The sequence below is a fragment of the Trichosurus vulpecula genome, chromosome 8 (assembly GCF_011100635.1).
Source record: "Trichosurus vulpecula isolate mTriVul1 chromosome 8, mTriVul1.pri, whole genome shotgun sequence".
Classification (NCBI taxonomy): domain Eukaryota; kingdom Metazoa; phylum Chordata; class Mammalia; order Diprotodontia; family Phalangeridae; genus Trichosurus; species Trichosurus vulpecula.
The window spans coordinates 80,442,885-80,460,757 of record NC_050580.1 but is presented as its reverse complement, the minus strand read 5'-3'; the positions used below and the strand labels follow the sequence as shown (position 1 = coordinate 80,460,757).

General features: G+C 39.9%; 1 protein-coding gene across 1 annotated transcript; it reads right to left on the bottom strand.

Annotated features, from left to right (window-relative positions):
• Positions 1–651: 651 nt before the first annotated feature.
• LOC118828830 (cytochrome P450 2C19-like) lies at positions 652–17,070 on the bottom strand. The gene is made up of 9 exons (XM_036735698.1): positions 16,849–17,070; positions 14,616–14,778; positions 11,144–11,293; positions 8,481–8,641; positions 7,644–7,820; positions 5,352–5,493; positions 4,307–4,494; positions 2,745–2,886; positions 652–1,440 (listed from the first exon to the last, which is right to left on the bottom strand). The coding sequence occupies exons 1-9, from the start codon at positions 17,026–17,028 to the stop codon at positions 1,259–1,261; spliced, it is 1,485 nt and encodes a 494-aa protein (XP_036591593.1). The 5' UTR covers positions 17,029–17,070; the 3' UTR covers positions 652–1,258.
• Positions 17,071–17,873: the final 803 nt, after the last annotated feature.

The following is a 17,873-nucleotide window of genomic DNA, read 5'->3' as shown; positions in this document are numbered from 1 at the left end:
TCTTTGTTAAATCAATCATTTTAATGTGTGTATCAGATTATTCCTTTCCCCAGATCCTGAAATAACTTGGCTTCCTTGACTTTGTATTGTTGCAAAAGAAATCTCCCCCATAAAATACATTCCTCACATTCTGCCTAACTAACCTTCCTTATGCATAAATAAGATCAATATTCACCACACTTTTTGTTTACTCAGTAAAGTTTAAACTCTTCTTCCTGACATTCAAGGCCTCTTTTACTTTACAGGTTTATCTCATATTAGTATCCTCTAGGTACTAAATGCTTCAGTCAAACTGGACTACTCAAATGTGTCCCCCATTTTTTTTAACATATATACTTTGTAATTAGAGTAGGCAGGTGAAATACTTAGTAGTAGTAGTAGTAGTTGTCACAATAATAATAATAATAATAATAATAATAGTTGTAGCTAACATTATATAGCACTTACTATGTGCCAGACACTGTGCTAAATGCTTAAAAATTATCGACTCCTTTGATCCTCACAATGACCCTGGGAGATGGGTGTTATGATAATCCTTATTTTACAGATTAAGAAACTGAAGCAAACAGAGATGAAGTGACTTACCCATGGTCATACAGCCAGTAAATGTCTAAGGCTGGATTTTGACTTAGGTCTTCTTAACTCCAGGTCCTACACTCTGCCCAAAGTACTATCTCCTGCCATCATATTGTGAACTTTTAAGCTGCCATCAGAGTAGGGTATGTGTATGTGTTTAAATGTATGACCTGAAACATTTAAAGAGAAGAAAAAGGCTTCTAATCCACTGGTGGTAGATAACTGTACACTAGTATAGGAGAAAGGCCCTACTAATAAAAAGCTTAAGATCTAGTGAGGAGCACAAGACAAGATCAACTAACATGTCTGAAAGAATGCACAGCATAAGATGGGTATATAATTCAGTGTTAAATTGTGTAGTGCAGATGGCAAGTACTAAAGAGGTCACAAGGAAGTGGCACCTAATTATGATTTGAAAGGTGGATAGGATTACAATCGGTGGAGTTGAAGAGAAGAGAAGAGAAGAAATATTCCAGGAATAGTGAATTTCTGGGGAATGTTGGGGAAAATTAAGTCATGATTTTGGCAAAAGTCAAAGGGAGTATTAGATTAAGTTAGAAGGGCATATTGGGCTGAAATCATAGAGGGCTTTCATTCCTAGGCAATGGAATGAATACACATTGTTCATAGCATATGAAGAGACTCTAGTAGAGTTGGAATCAGGCAGAGCCCTTCACATGTTTTAGAATGGTAGAAAGCAAAGCTCATAGGAGGGGGGTACTTTGCTAAGTCCACTGGCAACTGCAGAGGTGTCAATATCTTCTGGGTCAATGGGAGATTTCAAGGTAAAATTCTGTAAGATGGTAGTAAAAAACAGAAATAATTCCATCCGAGCCAGGCTCTCACCAAGACATATCCGTTTTCCTGAAAAAGACAAATACAGTGATTTGATATTTCTAGACTGCTAAATCATCTAGACTACTTCTTCTGACTTATAGGGAGCCCACTGACACTCAGTGTCATTAGATAAAAGGCTGCATGCAATCTTTTCCTCTCTAGTCCTTGACTCCTTTGAAGAGACAATTCTTCCTGCACAGAGGGAAGACTCCTCCCATAGCCTCTCCTTAAATCAATCTTCTCTGAGCTAGAGCACATCCTGGGACTTATATTCAGAAGAAAGTAATCATTGCCCTAGGGAGAAAACAATGACTCATTTATAATCTCAAAGACTAGGTTTTTGACTACCTGGAGTGACTGTGATGGAGAAAGGTGACAGAAGAATAATCAAAGTTCCCTTTGGGAATCCCCTGTCTTCATTCTGGCCAGAAATCACCTCTGGAGTCTTCCCTGCAACTTCACAGCCATCCACCCACTTGTTTTAACTACTCACTCCTAGCTCTAACCCAATCTAGAACCAATTGAGCATGGTGTTGGAGATGACAATGTCAGGGAGTTAACTGACAACCCCTGACTTGGCTATCACCATCATTACCTAATAAGCAATAGGTCCCCCCAAGAATTGAAGATGAAAGGAAAAGACAGACCATCATCTATAATCCTGTACCAATAGATTCACATTAAAATCTACATAACTGGAATGGGGGTTCCATACTCACTTCTTTTACTCAGGAGTCACATTTGTACAAAATCATAAAATTCTAAGATTTGACCTTCAGTGACCTTAGCCATAATGGTACCTGAGTAATAGGCCTTAAGATAACCCAGTCCCCCTCCTTGGCTTGATAAGATCCGAGATTGTACCATGTTAACATGAAAGCCTCGAACACTTTATCTGAGAAGTAGCTCCTGGTTGAGGGTGACTTGGAGGATAATTTTTTAATATGGGAGGGGATGGTGGAGGGAAATTTAATTGCGGATCTGGAGGCAGAATACAATGGCTACTGTCTCAGTTCTTATAGGTTTTTTTGGAATAAGCTCAGATAAGTACCCTGAAACCCAATTGATATAGTTGATGAACCATGTCCCAAGGAGAATTAAAAGAATGACATATTATGTCTCCACCATAATCTCTCTTTTTAGAACTTGGAAGGACCATAATGGTCACCTACTTTAGCCCAATCTTTTGGTACATAAGGTAACTGAAGCCTAGAAAAATGCACTAATTTGACCAAGATCACACAGGTAATAAGGAGCAAAGCTGTACTGAAATACAGGTCCTCTCAGTTATCAGTCCATCTTCAATGTACACCTTTAGATGAATGTCTTACCTGCTGAAAAGGGCATGAAATAGTCACTCTTCTTAAACTTGCCACTTTCATCCAGGAAGTGACCTGGGTCAAACTGCTTTGGATTGGGGAACTCTTCCTCATCATACAGAACAGAAGACAGTACTGGTATTATGATGGTACCCTGAAATGAGCAGATACAAAGAAATAATTAGAAAACAAGAACCATAAAATGTTAGCTGAAAGACATCTTTTAATCAAAATCTCTCATTTTTAAGTATATAAAGAGTCAATTTTTAGACACCTCTGCTGATAGGAAATTAAAAATCTGCCATGCTATTGTGAGAAATGCAGCTGAAAGAGTGGATAACCCCACAACTGAGAGCATTACAGGATGAGGATGACAAATGAGAAGATACAAAACTTATCAATTTTTCTTTTGATTCTGGTTTTTGTTCTGACTAAAGGAATAATCTTTGAACTGAAAAGGATAGAATAAATAAATAAATGTGGCTAGTAGGGATTTAATACCCCAGAGAAGTGAGGAGAAAATAAGAGAGCACCTGGACACTGGTGCAAGAAAAATTAAGTAAAAATAAGTTCACTTCAATTTGCACTCAAAGTGCACAATATATTTCTAAAAAGATAATCTAGATAAGGAAGGAATAAGGAAACAACTCTAGATAAGGAAGTAGTGGTCACAAAGATCTGGAGTGGAATCATCATTACTTTTTTTGAGGGTGTTAATAAAGTGGTAGATCAAGAGAATGCTGTACATTGTGTTTACTTAGGTTTTAGCAAAAGCATTTGATATAAAGTTTTTCATGTTCTTCCTCTGAAAATGATGGAAATATGTATGTTAGACTATCATACAATTAGGCGGATTTAAATCTGATGGACTGACCATATACAAAGGGTAATTATTGAAGGTTCAATAGCAGCTTAGAAGTAGGTACCACTGTACTCTGATCTTATCAACTCACAAATGAGGATTGTATCCATTCTAGGAGCCATATTTTAGGAGAACATTGAAAATCTGGAGGCTACTCGAAAGAGAAAAACCAGGATAACAATAGTAAGTCCAAACCATGTGAGGGCGGGTTGAAGGAAATGAGGATATTTAGACAAGACAACTGAAGACATAATAGAACAAGAGACATAATAGCTGATTTCAAGTGCTTTATGGACTGTTACTAGAAAGAGAAAGTAACTTTGTTCTGTTTTGTTCTAGAGGACAAAACCAATGGCAAGGGATTAAAGTTACAAAATTGCAAATTTAGGCTTAATGCAATAAAAAAAAAATTCCCTCAAATTAGGGCTATCCAAGATTAGAATGGAATGCCACAGAATTCCACGGAGTGGTTCCCCCTCATTGAAATTCTTAAAAAAAGATTGGGTGACCACAAGATGAGCATACTGGTAGATAGAATTATTTTCCAGATTGGGGATGGACAATATGACCACTGAAATCCCTTCGAATCCTGAAATTCTGTGACCACTTCTCAGGGATGTAGGTTGGCCTGAGGTGCCTTCTAACTCTAAGATTCTATATTTCAATGGGAGAGAGTATAAAATCTTGTGTTGAAATGCGAAATACTTCTGACCTTGGGGATAAGATATTGTCTAAATTGAACATCTTCTGATACTGCATGGGGCAGGCTGGTGGGAGTAAGGTCAAGGTATCGCTGTATCTCGTATATCACAGCATTGGTATAAGGCATCTTGTTTCTGTCCTCCATGCAGGGACTTCGGTTTCGGCCAATCACATGATCAATTTCTTCATGAATTTTTCCTGTCATAATATGAATGAAAATGGATTTTAAAAGTAAGGACAAAAACTGCCTTCTCTCATATTTTCTCTGATTTTTCATCAAGAGCTATGTTGGTAGATAATGCACTTGACCCTCACATTCTCATAGATAGGTAGAAAGAGATAGATAATAGATAGATGATTGATGGATGATAGATAGATAGACAGAGATATATATATATATATATATATATATATATATATACATATATATATATATATATATATAGAGAGAGAGAGAGAGAGAGAGAGAGAGAGAGAGATGTAGATGGATGAAAATTCCTTTTTAGTCTCTTAAGCCAGCTGAGGACCCCTTGAAGCACCTATGCCCCATGCCATTAGGACAGGCTTAAGTTGTCCCTAAAAAATACAGGCCAAGCAGCACTTGGTTAAGGAAAGGAGGAGGGGTTTCAGTCTGGACCTCTTCCACAACTCAGTGTGACCAACCATAGGCCCAAGGTACTGTCCTGCACAGCTCTAGGAGTGACAAGAATCCAGATGCACTAGCTCCTCCTGTGGTCAAGCCAGATCGATGAGCAATCAGGAACTAGTGCCTCCCAGTCATTCAGCTCCTCCCAGTTCTACCACTGAGCTATAGTATCTATCCCTATCACTATCTCTACGCCTGTCTCTAATAATAACTCACAATCACATATTGTAACTAAGCAGGGTAGAGATAGTAGGAGCGGAGGAGGAATAAGTAAATTTGAGTGTTAATGACTTAAATATATGAAAATGACAACAGAAAAGTTTACCAAGGAAAATCTTTAAAAGTCAGTCCATGAACTCCTCTCATGCTGGCTAAATTGTGGATGCATATTATTAGCCTGTCATCCTACCTGTTATCTCAGGGTGTTTCAGGAGAATCAGGAGTCCATATCTCAGGGTGATGCTTGTTGACTCTGTTCCTGCCATAAATAGACCAGCTGCAGTACTGACCAAGTTTTCAATGGTAAAATCACACTGTGGTTGTTGGTTTTCCTAGGAATAATTTGAGATGGTTAATTGAAAAGTAAGAGAATCAGCAGGGCACAGTGTGATGGATTTGAGGTAGACAACCTTGGCTTGTTCTGATTTTTTAAAATTTTTTGTGGGGAGGCAATCAGGGTTAAGTGACTTGCCCAGCGTCTCACAGCCAGTAAATATATGAAGCCACATTTGAACTCAAATCATCCTGAGTTCAGGGCCAGTGCTCTATCCACTGTGCAACCTAGCTGCCCCCATCCCCACCCCCACCTCTACCCCACCCCCAGCTCTGATCTTGACCTTGGGCAACTTATTTAATCTTTTTTATGTTTCAGTTTCCTCATCTGTAAAATGAGGGGGTTGGATTCAACAACCTCCAAGATCCCTTCCAGGTCTAAATCTATGATGCTATAAATAAATTAAGTTTGAGCAACACAATCTAAAGTGGAACAAGAAGTTGGCAATTATCAAGGAAGTTTGGCTTTTGCAGATATTACATATGGAAGAGAGGCAGAGAGAAGAAAAAGAGAGAGAGACAGAGAAAGAGAGACAGAGAGAGAGAGAGAGAGAGAGAGAGAGAGAGAGAGAGACTAGACCTGCAATTTCATTAGCACAGGGAATTTCCAGGTAAAAATTTCTCTCTGCCAATTCAAGTCTGCCCTTTCTCAAAAAAAAAAAAAAAACCTTAAAGTCTCAAAAGAGTTCCCTAGCCCTAGGGCACTGTCAGGTTAAGTGACTTGCCCAGGATCACATAGACTTTTTGCATCACAGAATGGACTTCAACTCAGTTTTGCCTGGTTCAGAGGCTAGCTCTTTCTCTACTACATCAGGAATGTCAAACTCTCAGCCCTCAGGTCACAAGCAACCAGCAAAACTGTGTGGCAAACAACCCAGATTGAAATATAATTGGGAAATGTTTAGCAAAATAAGTAATGATAAAATACAAAATAGATAATGTTAATTTGTGGGTTTTCTAAGTCACTATGAGGCCCACTGGGACCCATTTCTATTCATGCTTGACATAACTGTACTGTATCATGCTATCTTTCAAGATAGCTATACCAATATAGTATATATCAATAATATTTGTGGATATACATGAGCAGCTAGGTGGTGCAGTGGATTAATTGCTCGACCTAGAGTCAGGAAGACTCATCTTCCTGAGTTCGAATATGGCCTCAGACACTTACTGGCTGTCTGACCCTGGACAAGTCACTTAAACTTGTTTGCCTCAGTTTCTTCATCTGTAAAATTAGCTAGAGAAGGATATGGAAAACCTTTCCAGTATTTTTGTCAAGGAAACAACAAATGGAGTCATAAAGAGTCAGACACAACTGAAATGTATTAACAACAATACACAAGCACTATATATATATAAGTTATTGTATTTTCCTCCTGATTTACTAAGCTAATAAATCCTGTTATTTTATATGAGTTAAGTGAGATAAGCAGATTTCAAAATGTTCATCAGCAAATCTTTTACATTCTGCCATATTTCTGGTACATTCAGGGCTTCATTTACTCCATGTTTACATTAGCATATTGCTTTGTTCTAGTTTTCTTTCTAATTTGGTTGGTTTTTCTTTTGGAACTTTTCAATGGTTTTTCTTCCCTTTGGTTTTGCTCTTTGTTTTTTGTGGAGGAGATGGAAAGTGAGGAGCCTTTAATTCCACCATCATGACTGCAGGGCCTCCATTCCAATAAGGCTGCTCAGACTTATACTCCACTGTCTTTGCAGAGTCCTGAAATGACCTGGTCAGTCCTCACTGCCTAGCCCTAGGACCTCTTTCAAGACCCAAATCAAAACATAACTTTTCCAGAAGGAAGCCATATGTTAATACTCCCCAAATATTATATTTCTTGCTAATTTCAAATTCCTTCATCACTTAAATGTTCAATTTATAATCTATTTTGTCTTTCCTTAGACATTCCCAATAATTAGTCTCTTACCTTACATGTGCTTCCTTCTTTCTGTTGGATTAGAAATTCCATTAGGGCTAGGACCCTGTCTTCGAATTCTTCTGTCTGCCAGTATAGTGCTCTGAGCACACTTCAATTAATATATGATTATTTACTGCTGTATTTGTGAAAGTGAGTGTCAGCCTCTAATACACAAGCATTTCATGTACAAGAACTGAGATTCAGACCTACTGCTCACACTGTACCTGCTCCATTTTTGCCAGGAAATAGTCAATGAAGTCCCGAGGATCACTGGGGTTCAGTGTCCTTTGGTGTTCCTTCACCTCTTCCAAAATAAATTCATGTAGTGAATGGAAATTTTTAAATAATTTGTGATGAGATCCAGGGAGATAATGTACTAAAGATGGAAAAGAATTGTAGACCTAAAAAGAAGAATTTTATATCATACTTTATTAGAAAGAGAAAACAATTCTCTACTCTAGCCTCAGGATGATGTTCAGAAGAGGGCTGAATAAGGGTCAGACAAATGCCTTTTGCAAAATAGTGACTTTTCTCTTCATTCCCCTATACAAATCCCCTAAAGTATTTTAATATTCTGTTCCTTGGTTGCCTGAGACAACCTTGGGCTTCATTCTCAATTCTCATTTCCTACAGAAAAGTTCTCATCCTTTCACATTATTAGGTCTTCTAAGAGCTCTGGCTACCTCCTTCCATTGGGACAACTACCTCACCTGCTAGTCTGATCCAAACTAAGGTGCTCAAGGGAAAAGTCAGTTTCTCTATAGTAACATGAATTTTAACATTTAGTCCCTGGGACGAGTGGGTGAACTATTCCAGGGAGGGGCCTTATAATGTCCCTCAAATCAGAACACATGGGGTAATCTTCTTTAGTCCTATCTTTAGTCCTGTCTTTAGTCCTATCAATGAAGAAGAAAATGTCACCCCATCCCAGCATGGTACTGTTGTACCTCCCAATGGAATGCATGATGATCTCAAGCCCAGGTCCTTGTAGTAGTGTCTTTGAAGTAATGAAATAAAAAAAAAAAATCTTGAGCTATAAAAGGAGAGAACACTGGCCTCACCTGACTCCATGGGGAACTTAAAATCTTGACATTTTCTTCTAAAATGTTCATCAAATATGAAAATTTCTGGTCTTTATATCCAAAATGTTTTTGGAAAATAATAGAACAGATGACATTGCAAGGAGCACACCCAAGGATGAATGTGGGGTCACATGGTAATCCTAAAGGAGAGAGAGAGAGAGAGAGAGAGAGAGATTTTAACGTTGTCATTCTGACCAATAGGAAGTTGTGCCTGCCTTAAATTAAGATCTGACTATCCTGTCTTTCCCCTCTAGCCTGCATTCTAACTGACATTTAATTGGCATAGCAAGGATGAAAATGAATGACTTTGTAAGAAGCATCTGATTTGACCCACATAAGAGTTCTAAGTGCAAATAGAATAATTCCCATTTTATAGATGAGATTACTGAGGCTCAAGAAAATTAGCTGATTTATGTTCCGACTAGGAGTGATGAACAAGTAGGATTCAACCCAAATTCTCTCCTGGCCCCAGATACACTGCTGTTCCTACCATACCACATCACTTACCATTTCTAAATCCCTGTTAATCACCTCACCCTAACCTGCTTTTCTTTCAGACTTCTTTATGTCTATTTTAAATTATATTTCATTTTATTTCAATCATTAATCCCAGGATGAAGGTTGCAGGCACTGGGCTGAAAGACTTCCTATTCCAAAATGCTCTTAAGTTCAGGGCTCTGGGTTATCCAAGGAGTGATGATGTCAAGGTGGTGATGGTAGGTTGCCTTGACTGGCATGTATTGCCTCTCGTCTCTCCCTCAGGATGCCCCACAGCTTTAGCCAGGCTGGCCCATCTGCCTCATGAAGAGCAATTGACTGGTTATTGGCTGGCAATTGGTGGAAATGGCCAGCCCTTTCTCCACACGAATTGCTTCTCAAGATGAGAACTGTGAGGACTAGACTAGGACCAGTAGTCTAGAGATTGCTGCCACCACTATGGCCCTTGTACTTATCTGCCTATTGGCAGCAGCTGGTCATCAGTTGTTGCTAGTACTAGTGAGAAAAGTGGGCCCCTTCTCCAAAGTAATTTTTCCTCTCAATGAGAATCATAGAGACTAGCCTAGAAGTGATTTGGAAGTGAAGAAGAAGACACTGCTATTGCCAAGGTCTTGAGCTCAAGGGCCTGGGCTATTCCCATCAGGATGATGGGGAGGAGATGATAGTCAAGGTGGAGGTGGTTTAACCAGCCTGGATCATTCGGCTGTTCCCCCTCCCCAAACTACTTTGCATTCATTTTGCAAATATTTTTAAATCTAGGTGGCTTAGCCTCTGTGGAGGCAGTTACTAGGCTGTATCTCCGCAAGGGAGTGGCTATGGACACTGGAGTGAAAGTGTTGCTGTTCTCCAGGCCCTTGGGTTTCAAGGTCCTGGGCTATCTCTATCAGGGTCAGAGGGGAGATGGTTATATTAAAGAGGGCCAAGGACAGAGTCTTGTTGATATGAACCCTTAGGGAACTGAAGGTGGATAGTGATGCAGCAAAAGAATATTGAGAAGCAAAAATCAAACAGGAAGAAGAACCAGTAGAGAAAAGCAATATAGAGGCAACTGAGGATAGTATCAATCGACAAATCCACCAGCAGCTACTGAGCTCTTACTGGGCTCTGGGCTAAGCACCAGGGGTTTAGACATAAAAGGGAAAGTGTCCCTGCAGTCAGACAGCTTACATTGCAACTGAGAGACAACATCTGCACAGGGTAGTGTCAAAAGTCCCAGATTCCACAGTGGGGTGGGAATGCTGCTTGCATTTTATTCCTATATTATTGCCGGTGAAACATTCTGGAGTAGGAGAGCACATATAGCTAATTAGGAGCAAGGTCTGACAGTACCCAATGACTGCCCAGCTCCTGCCACCCAATACATACACAGGCACACACACACACAAACACACACACACACACACACACACACACACACACACACGATTCATGTAGGCTTTGCTTTTTATGGTTTAAAAATGGTTATCCCATAGAATTAATGGCATCAGCATCTCTATTTACGTCCTCCTTCAGTGCCCTGTGGGCATGCTAAGTTTCGAATTTCTTAGAAGAAAGACAACCATTCTGCTAGATAGCTTAGATCTGGGGGTAGGAGGAAGAGGGAAAGGAAAGAGCTTCCAAGAGATTCTTCCAAGTCAGCTCATTGCCTTCCTAGCAATGTTGTCAGTCTTGCTTCCCTTCCTTTGGCTAGTCAGCAAAATATCAAGAAAATCCCTGGACTCCCCAAAATGATCCTAATGGAATGCCTTCTACCCCTGGAATTGTTGACCAAAAGTAACAGAACAAGTGCTGCCACGTTCTTATGAGTGCTGCTCCAGGTGAAAAGGAATGAAAACATAGAAAGTCATCTCCCCAAACTTTCCTCACCACACTGCCTCCTTGCAAGATTAGCAGGAACTCATTAGCAGAGCTGCACTGCCTCTCACCTCTTCTCTCAGCTGTCCTGACCTTTCAGAGCCTCTAGGAAAGACCACATGATTACGGGCATATCCCCAGGATGGACCCAAAGTGCAAACATTTTTTTTACATTTTATTACAGTTTCAGACTGTAATAAATTTCTTAGAACAATCGCAGTCTGCATGAGTTATCAGGGATAGGATGGATTTCTCTAAGGTCAGTGGTAACAAAGTAAAGAAACACCAACCTTTTGTTCTTTTTAACTCCTCCACAAGGTACTTCGCCTCTTCTTGGACTCGCTCTTCAATGCTCCTCTTCCCCATCCCCAAATTCCTCAGGGTCATGAGACAGAAGTGACGCATTTGCTTCCATCTCTCTCCATTGAGTACAGTAAGTCCTATAAAGGGGAGCAGGAAGAAAAGAAACCTTAGACATCAAATTTCTTTACAACCCATGTCAAGAAGTCCATGCCCAAGGGCCACACCCATTGCTCTGGGAGAATAGAATGAAATGAGGGAAGTGTCAGTTTGCTTTCTCCTCTGTCAATACTGTTTCCTATCCCATGCTACACATCATTTTCCTTTCATTAGTCACAAATACATCACATGGCCCTACACCCATAACCCTCTCTTGGAAATGAAGTGGTCATAAAAGGGAGGCCTGGATAAATACATATTTTTGAGACCCTGAATGGTTGTAGAGTAAGTTAGTTTGTACCTTTACATCTTTTGACACAAGGAATGTAAAGGATTATGATGTCTTTGCTAGCTAAACTGAAGTCCTGGTCTCCCTAGTTCACACAGGGACTAAAAAGTGAGAGTCCCTATTTCTTGTGTTTTTATAGCATAATAGGAGGCTCAGTGTATACAGTACAGGTCCTGGAATCAGGAAGATTCATCTTCAGAGTTCAAATCCAGCCTCTGACACTGGGCAAGTCACTTAACACTGTCTGCCTCAGTTTTTCATCTATAAAATGATCTGGATTAAGAAATTGCAAACCACTCCAGTATTTTTGCCAAGAAAACCCCAAATGGGGTCATAGAGAGTTGGACAGCACTGAAATGACTGAGCAACAAGAGGTACCCTCAATAGGAATAGAAAGTTACATAAGCTCACTAGCAATCCCGATATCAAATGGCTTTTCTGAGCTTTCTTTTTTTCCTAAAGAAAGGCACTATGTAGGACTATGGTTTATGGGGAAATGATTGTTGAGTCAAAACAAAATATAATAATTATACAAAAAATTGTAGCTATTTGAGCTACGGCCAAGGTGTACACATACCTTCACGGTACACACATGATACACACATACTAAAGCTTAACATGTCATGTCCTTCTTTCCCTGAATACATCACACCTTCCAATCTTCAGTTATCACACTCTGATTCCAGATATGGAATGAGGGCTTCACCCAACTACCCTTCAATTGGCAACTCCACTTTGCCTGGAATCTTATTTCCATTGGACCTTTATCAGGATCAAATTCTTCACCCTCTGCTTCAAGATCCTTCATAAGAGAACCCACGAACTCTTTAAGAGAGTGATTGATATTCCTTGGAATGGAATTTAATTTATGTTGGTTTTATTAAATAGCTCTCTGAAAAAGGAGAAGCTGAAACTGTCAGGCCTCCTAGGATCTGTGGCAAAATTGAGATCCCCAGCAAAGGGCTTTTCCTCTCCCTTTCATTGAGGACAATCTCACAAATTGCATTCATTAACAGATACTTTTGATCTCATAACACAACTAACCCTGTTGCTTAAGTAGCTTCTGCTCTGCCTCAGAATTCCCTCAAAAAAAAAAGAAAGAGAGAAAGAAGTAAGGAAAAGCAACTCCTCTTGAAATGAAAGTAACACGATGAACACTAACCTTCTTGGTCCCATTTTTTTCCTCCCAATAGACATTTCAAACTCATTACATCCAAAATTGAATTCACTGTCTTCCTCACCCAAACCTCTCCTTCTTCTGTCCTTTCCTATTTCTGTTCAGGGAACCACCACCCTTCCAGTCATTCAGGTTCATAACTTCAGTGGGATCATTGATTCCTAACTCTTCCCTTACCCTCACATCTAATTAGTTCCCTAATCATTCCCATCTCTACATCAGCTTTCTTTCCTTTTCTGTGAGGCTCTGGAGGTTAAGTGACTTGCCCAGGTTCAAGTGTTTGAGGCCGGGATTGAATTCAGGTCCTCCTAACTCCAGGGCCAGTGATCTATCCACTTGGCCACCTAGCTGTCCCTACATCAGCTTTCACAACTTTTCCTTTCTCTTCACTCATTTATCCACCACTCTAGTCCCCGCCTTCATCCCTGTTTTGCCTGGAATATTACAATGTTCCTAACTACAGTCTACTCTCTCCCCTTTCATCCTTCACCTAGCTACTAAAGTGACTGGACTAATCAGCCACAGTCATACACACTGTACCTTGACCCTGACATAGTGATATCATTTTGGTCCTCTTCCAGGGTGAAAGACAATAAACAAAGTGATTTTTCTCAAGTGATAAACTGAATATATCAATTGCCTGCTCAACAAACCCTGTGGTTCCATTTTGCTTTCAGGATCAAATACAGGAACTCCTCTGCTAGGCTCTTAAAGTCCTCTACGACCTATTCCCAACCAACCCTTTTTAACTTAGTGCACATTATTCTCTGCAAGCACACTATATTGAACAGAGATTTTTGTTGTTCTCCACCCATGGCCCTCCTCTATGGTATCATACCCCATCCTTGCCCCAGTCTCCCAGACTCCTCAGCTCAGCTCAAGTGCCACCTTGTAGAATCAGATATTAGCTGATCTCAAGCTGCTAGTGTGTGTGTGTGTGTGTGTGTGTGTGTGTGTGTAATATGTGTATATATTTATGTCTATATAAATATATACATATTTATTTATAGTATATATTTATAGTTATCTATATTTATATCTACATAATCTATATATAGTATACCTGCATATCTATATATCTATCGAGGACCTGTGAAGGTAAAAGTCACACCTGAAGGACAAATGATTACAGCAAATTGTAAAGGCTGGATAGATGGAGGAAGTACATCTCTTCTCCCTCTAGGACTTTTCCACCCCACAATCATTTTCTTCCTTCCTTCCTTCCTTCCTTCCTTCCTTCCTTCCTTCCTTCCTTCCTTCTTTCCTTCCTTCCTTTCTTTCTTTCTTTTTTCTTCCTTTCTTTCTCTTTCCTTCTTTCCCCTTCCTTCTTTCTTTCTTTCTTTCTTCCTTCCTCCTTTTCTTCCTTTCTTCTTTCCTTCTTTCCTTCCATCCATCTTTTCTTTTCTTTTCTTCCTTCCATTATTTCTCTTGCTTCCTTTCTCTTTTTTTTTCCTTTCCATCCCTTACTTTTTTCTTCCTTTCCTTTTATCTCTCTTTCTGTCTCCCTATGTGTGTTTCTCAGTGTGTCTCTGTCTCTGTTTTTCTGTCTTTCTCTCTATCTCTTTCTACCCCCTCTCTTTTTCTCTCTCCCTTCATTTTTCCCTTAGTCTCTTTCTTCCTACTTTAACTGACTATAACATATAATATGAATCTATGCAGCTGCTGCCCTGGAGAAAAGACAAATGGATTCTATACAACACATTACATCCTCCCCAACATGCCACTGCTTTGAGGGCTTTGGTTTGAAAGTGCATCTATTTCCACCAATTTCTCAGAATATTATACTTTTCCCTGTTCTTGCATTTGTCTTCTTGCTCTACACAAAACAGAAACTTACCTAATCCATTGTTAGCGAATTCAAAAACTGGCATAGGTCCTCTGTCAGCAAATGTGTCCCCTTGATCAATCAGTGCTTCTTTCACTGCCTTGTACCCATGTAACACGACAACACGCTCAACACCCAATTGCAGAGTGAACACGGGGCCATATTCTTTAGCTAGCTGTGAAAAGAGAAGTGGGCAGCAGTGAGAGGGTCGTCACTGAATCGGGTGATAAACAGCTTAGATTACTATTGCTGACCTTATTGGGGAAGTTCTCCATCCATTATCTGCTCCTTGAAAACCTTCCTCACATTTATCACAGAGAGGATGATATAACCCTTGAACTCAAGCACAGCCATAGATGGTTCAAAAGACTAAAATTTCATGCTGTTCCTTGGGCTAGCAGCAAGAAGACTGGCTAATGAGGCACAGCATATGACCTTAGTGCAGTATCCCCAAACTTCCTGAGAGGTTGAGCTAATATTTCATAGCTGGGTGCCATAGTGGACATAGCAGTGGACCTGGAATCAAGAAGAACTTACTCAAAGTCCAGTTTCAGATACTTAAGACCTATGTGACTCCAGGAAGCCCCTTAACCTCTGTCTGCCTCAGTGTCCTCATCTGTAAAATGAGGATAATAATAATACTGAATTCTAAGCATTGTGATGAGAATAAGATAATATTTGTAAAACATTTGGCAAACCTTAAATCACTACATAAATGCTATTATCATTATTTTTTATAATTACTCATCTAAAGCAGTGGCACATTGCAGAGGATGTAATGAGTGGTGTGGAAGCCATTTGTCTTTTCTCCAGGGCAGCAGCTGCATAGCTTTATGTTGTATGTTATAGCCAGTTAATATAAGAAGAAAGAGACTAAGGGGAAAATAAAGAGAGAGATAGGCAGACAGACTGAATGACTGACTGACAGGCAGAGTTGGAGAACAAGGACAATGCTGTCAGTGAAATTCTAGAGCAGAAAGGGTTCCTGACTCCAATAGAAATCCTACAAATCAGTATCATTGCATCATGGCTATAGATCTGGAAGTGACCTTAGAATTTAAGCCAGAGATTCTTAAGCTTTTTTATGTCGGGGACTTTTTTGATGGTCTGGTAAAGCCTATGTGTTCCTCTGAATGATATTTTTTTAGAATAAAACACACAGGATTACTAATGAAACCACTTATATTAGAATAAAATAAAGATGTCATTTTTCCCATCCAAGCACACAGAACCTGTGAAATATATTGAGAGCCCCACTGGGAATTGATGGTCCCAAGACCTCCTCTTCGAAACCAATCATATAAGTTTACAGATGAGGACACTGAGGCTCCAAAGATCAGGGTATGTCTGGAGAGGATATGGCAAAGCTATCAGTTTGGCAATCTACCAGGTCATAATGAGAACACATTTTTGTTTTCACAAGTTAACCTCACCTAATCTTTTCTCACAACCCTGTGAGGCAGATAGTACATTTATTGATAATGCCCTCATAAAGACATAGGAAACTGAGGTCCAGGGAGGTCATCATGACTTGTCCAAAGCACAAAGCTAGTAAATGTCAGAATCTGGACTTGAACCCAGACCTTTCTAATCCCAAGCTCAATGCCTTTTCTGCCACCCCAGGCTACCTTTCAAAGGCTTTGAGATCTACAGGTCTGAGTTCAGAACTTGCTGGTTCCTCTTGAGGCTGGGGTTGCTTTCAGCCAGGCACACTTAAGATTATATGCAAGGACTGGAGCTGCACACAGAGGCTGCCTGAGGGCTCCTGTAAAGGAATGTTTAAGGAAAACATTCTCCACTCTGATCCAACAAAGGTTGGAGGTCCATACCTGTTTGTAGGACCTACTCATTCCTCAGGCCCAGAAATAATCAGGCACATTAAATAGCCCTTATCTTCCTATGAGGTGGGGGGCAGTAAGCATTTTAAGCGGGACCGATGGCATTTTCTCCTAGAACACTGCAGGGACAGTGTAAGCAGTAATAGCAAAGGATGACACATTTTATAGAATGGATCTCATCTACACCTACAGGAACTTGATAGCACCCAGCTACTGCTGAAGCAGTGGGCTGTGATGGTCACTATAATGAATCAAAATATATTCTAGAAAACCTACAATGTACCTACGTACCTACTCTAACACGTAGTACTCATTAGAATGAGCTGCTTGAAGGCAGTCTCCCAAAACAAATAGACTGCTGCTAGTTTCAGGAATGAAACCAACAAAGGAGGGAGCTGCTTACTTACCATGCAAAGAGATTCTGGGATATTCTTTATGTCCAGCTGCAGTATATTGCCAATAATGGGAAGAGAAACAGGACCAGGTGGAAGCTTTCCTCTTCCAAAGCCCTTTTTCCATGGTAAAATGAGAAGCAGACATGAGATACAGAGCAGTAAGCCAAGAGCAATGGCCATAGATGGATCCATTAATACTCTTCCTTACTACTAATGCAGTACAAGGCTCAGAATGAAAAGCTGGGGAGGATTGCAAGCAGGAGATGAATCTGTTAATGATCCCTCAGTATCCTGAGTAAGCCTCCAATGAACTTTGGCATGCCAATAAGATTAAGAGAACCTTATCCTTATTCTATCATAGTATATTTAAAGTATCAGGAGACATTCAATTTGTTGTTTAAAGTTTCACTGATTCTTTTTGTTCCTTATATACCACAGTTATTTCCCAATATGGCCCTGCCTCCCCTTACAATCAACACTTTTTAACCAACATTAAACAAAATTAATCATTCGAGGACTTTGATATGTATGTCATATCCCATAATACCTTATCATTCTGCTGAGCAAGGTGTTTCTTAATATGTTCCAAGATTGAGAGCACCTTTACAACATAAAAACCCTTCATTTACCCATTGTTATTGCCCTTTGTTTTCCTAGAGGACCATGACATCAGGGAATGATGTCATGACTTCCAAGTGAATCAGATTCAAGTGAGGGAAGGTTTTGCAAGGTCACCAACCTCAGTTGCTCCTCCAGAGTCATCTGGGTTCACTAGCAAGATATAGATCAGGATGGCTGGAGATGACCCTGGAATGAGTGGGAGTTCTTGGCCTTTTTAAATTAAGGTCTCTTCCAGGTCTCCTCAAAAGACTTAAGGACCCACTAAATCTTCATTCAAGAAAACTTGAGTTGTTGGGGAGGAAGAGGGTAATTGTGAGTTCCTTTTTTGTCATAATCTCTAATATTTACAATGAACACTAGTCTTAGGCACTTCATATGCATCTTCATTTTTAAACAGAGGCCAACAGACCCTTAAA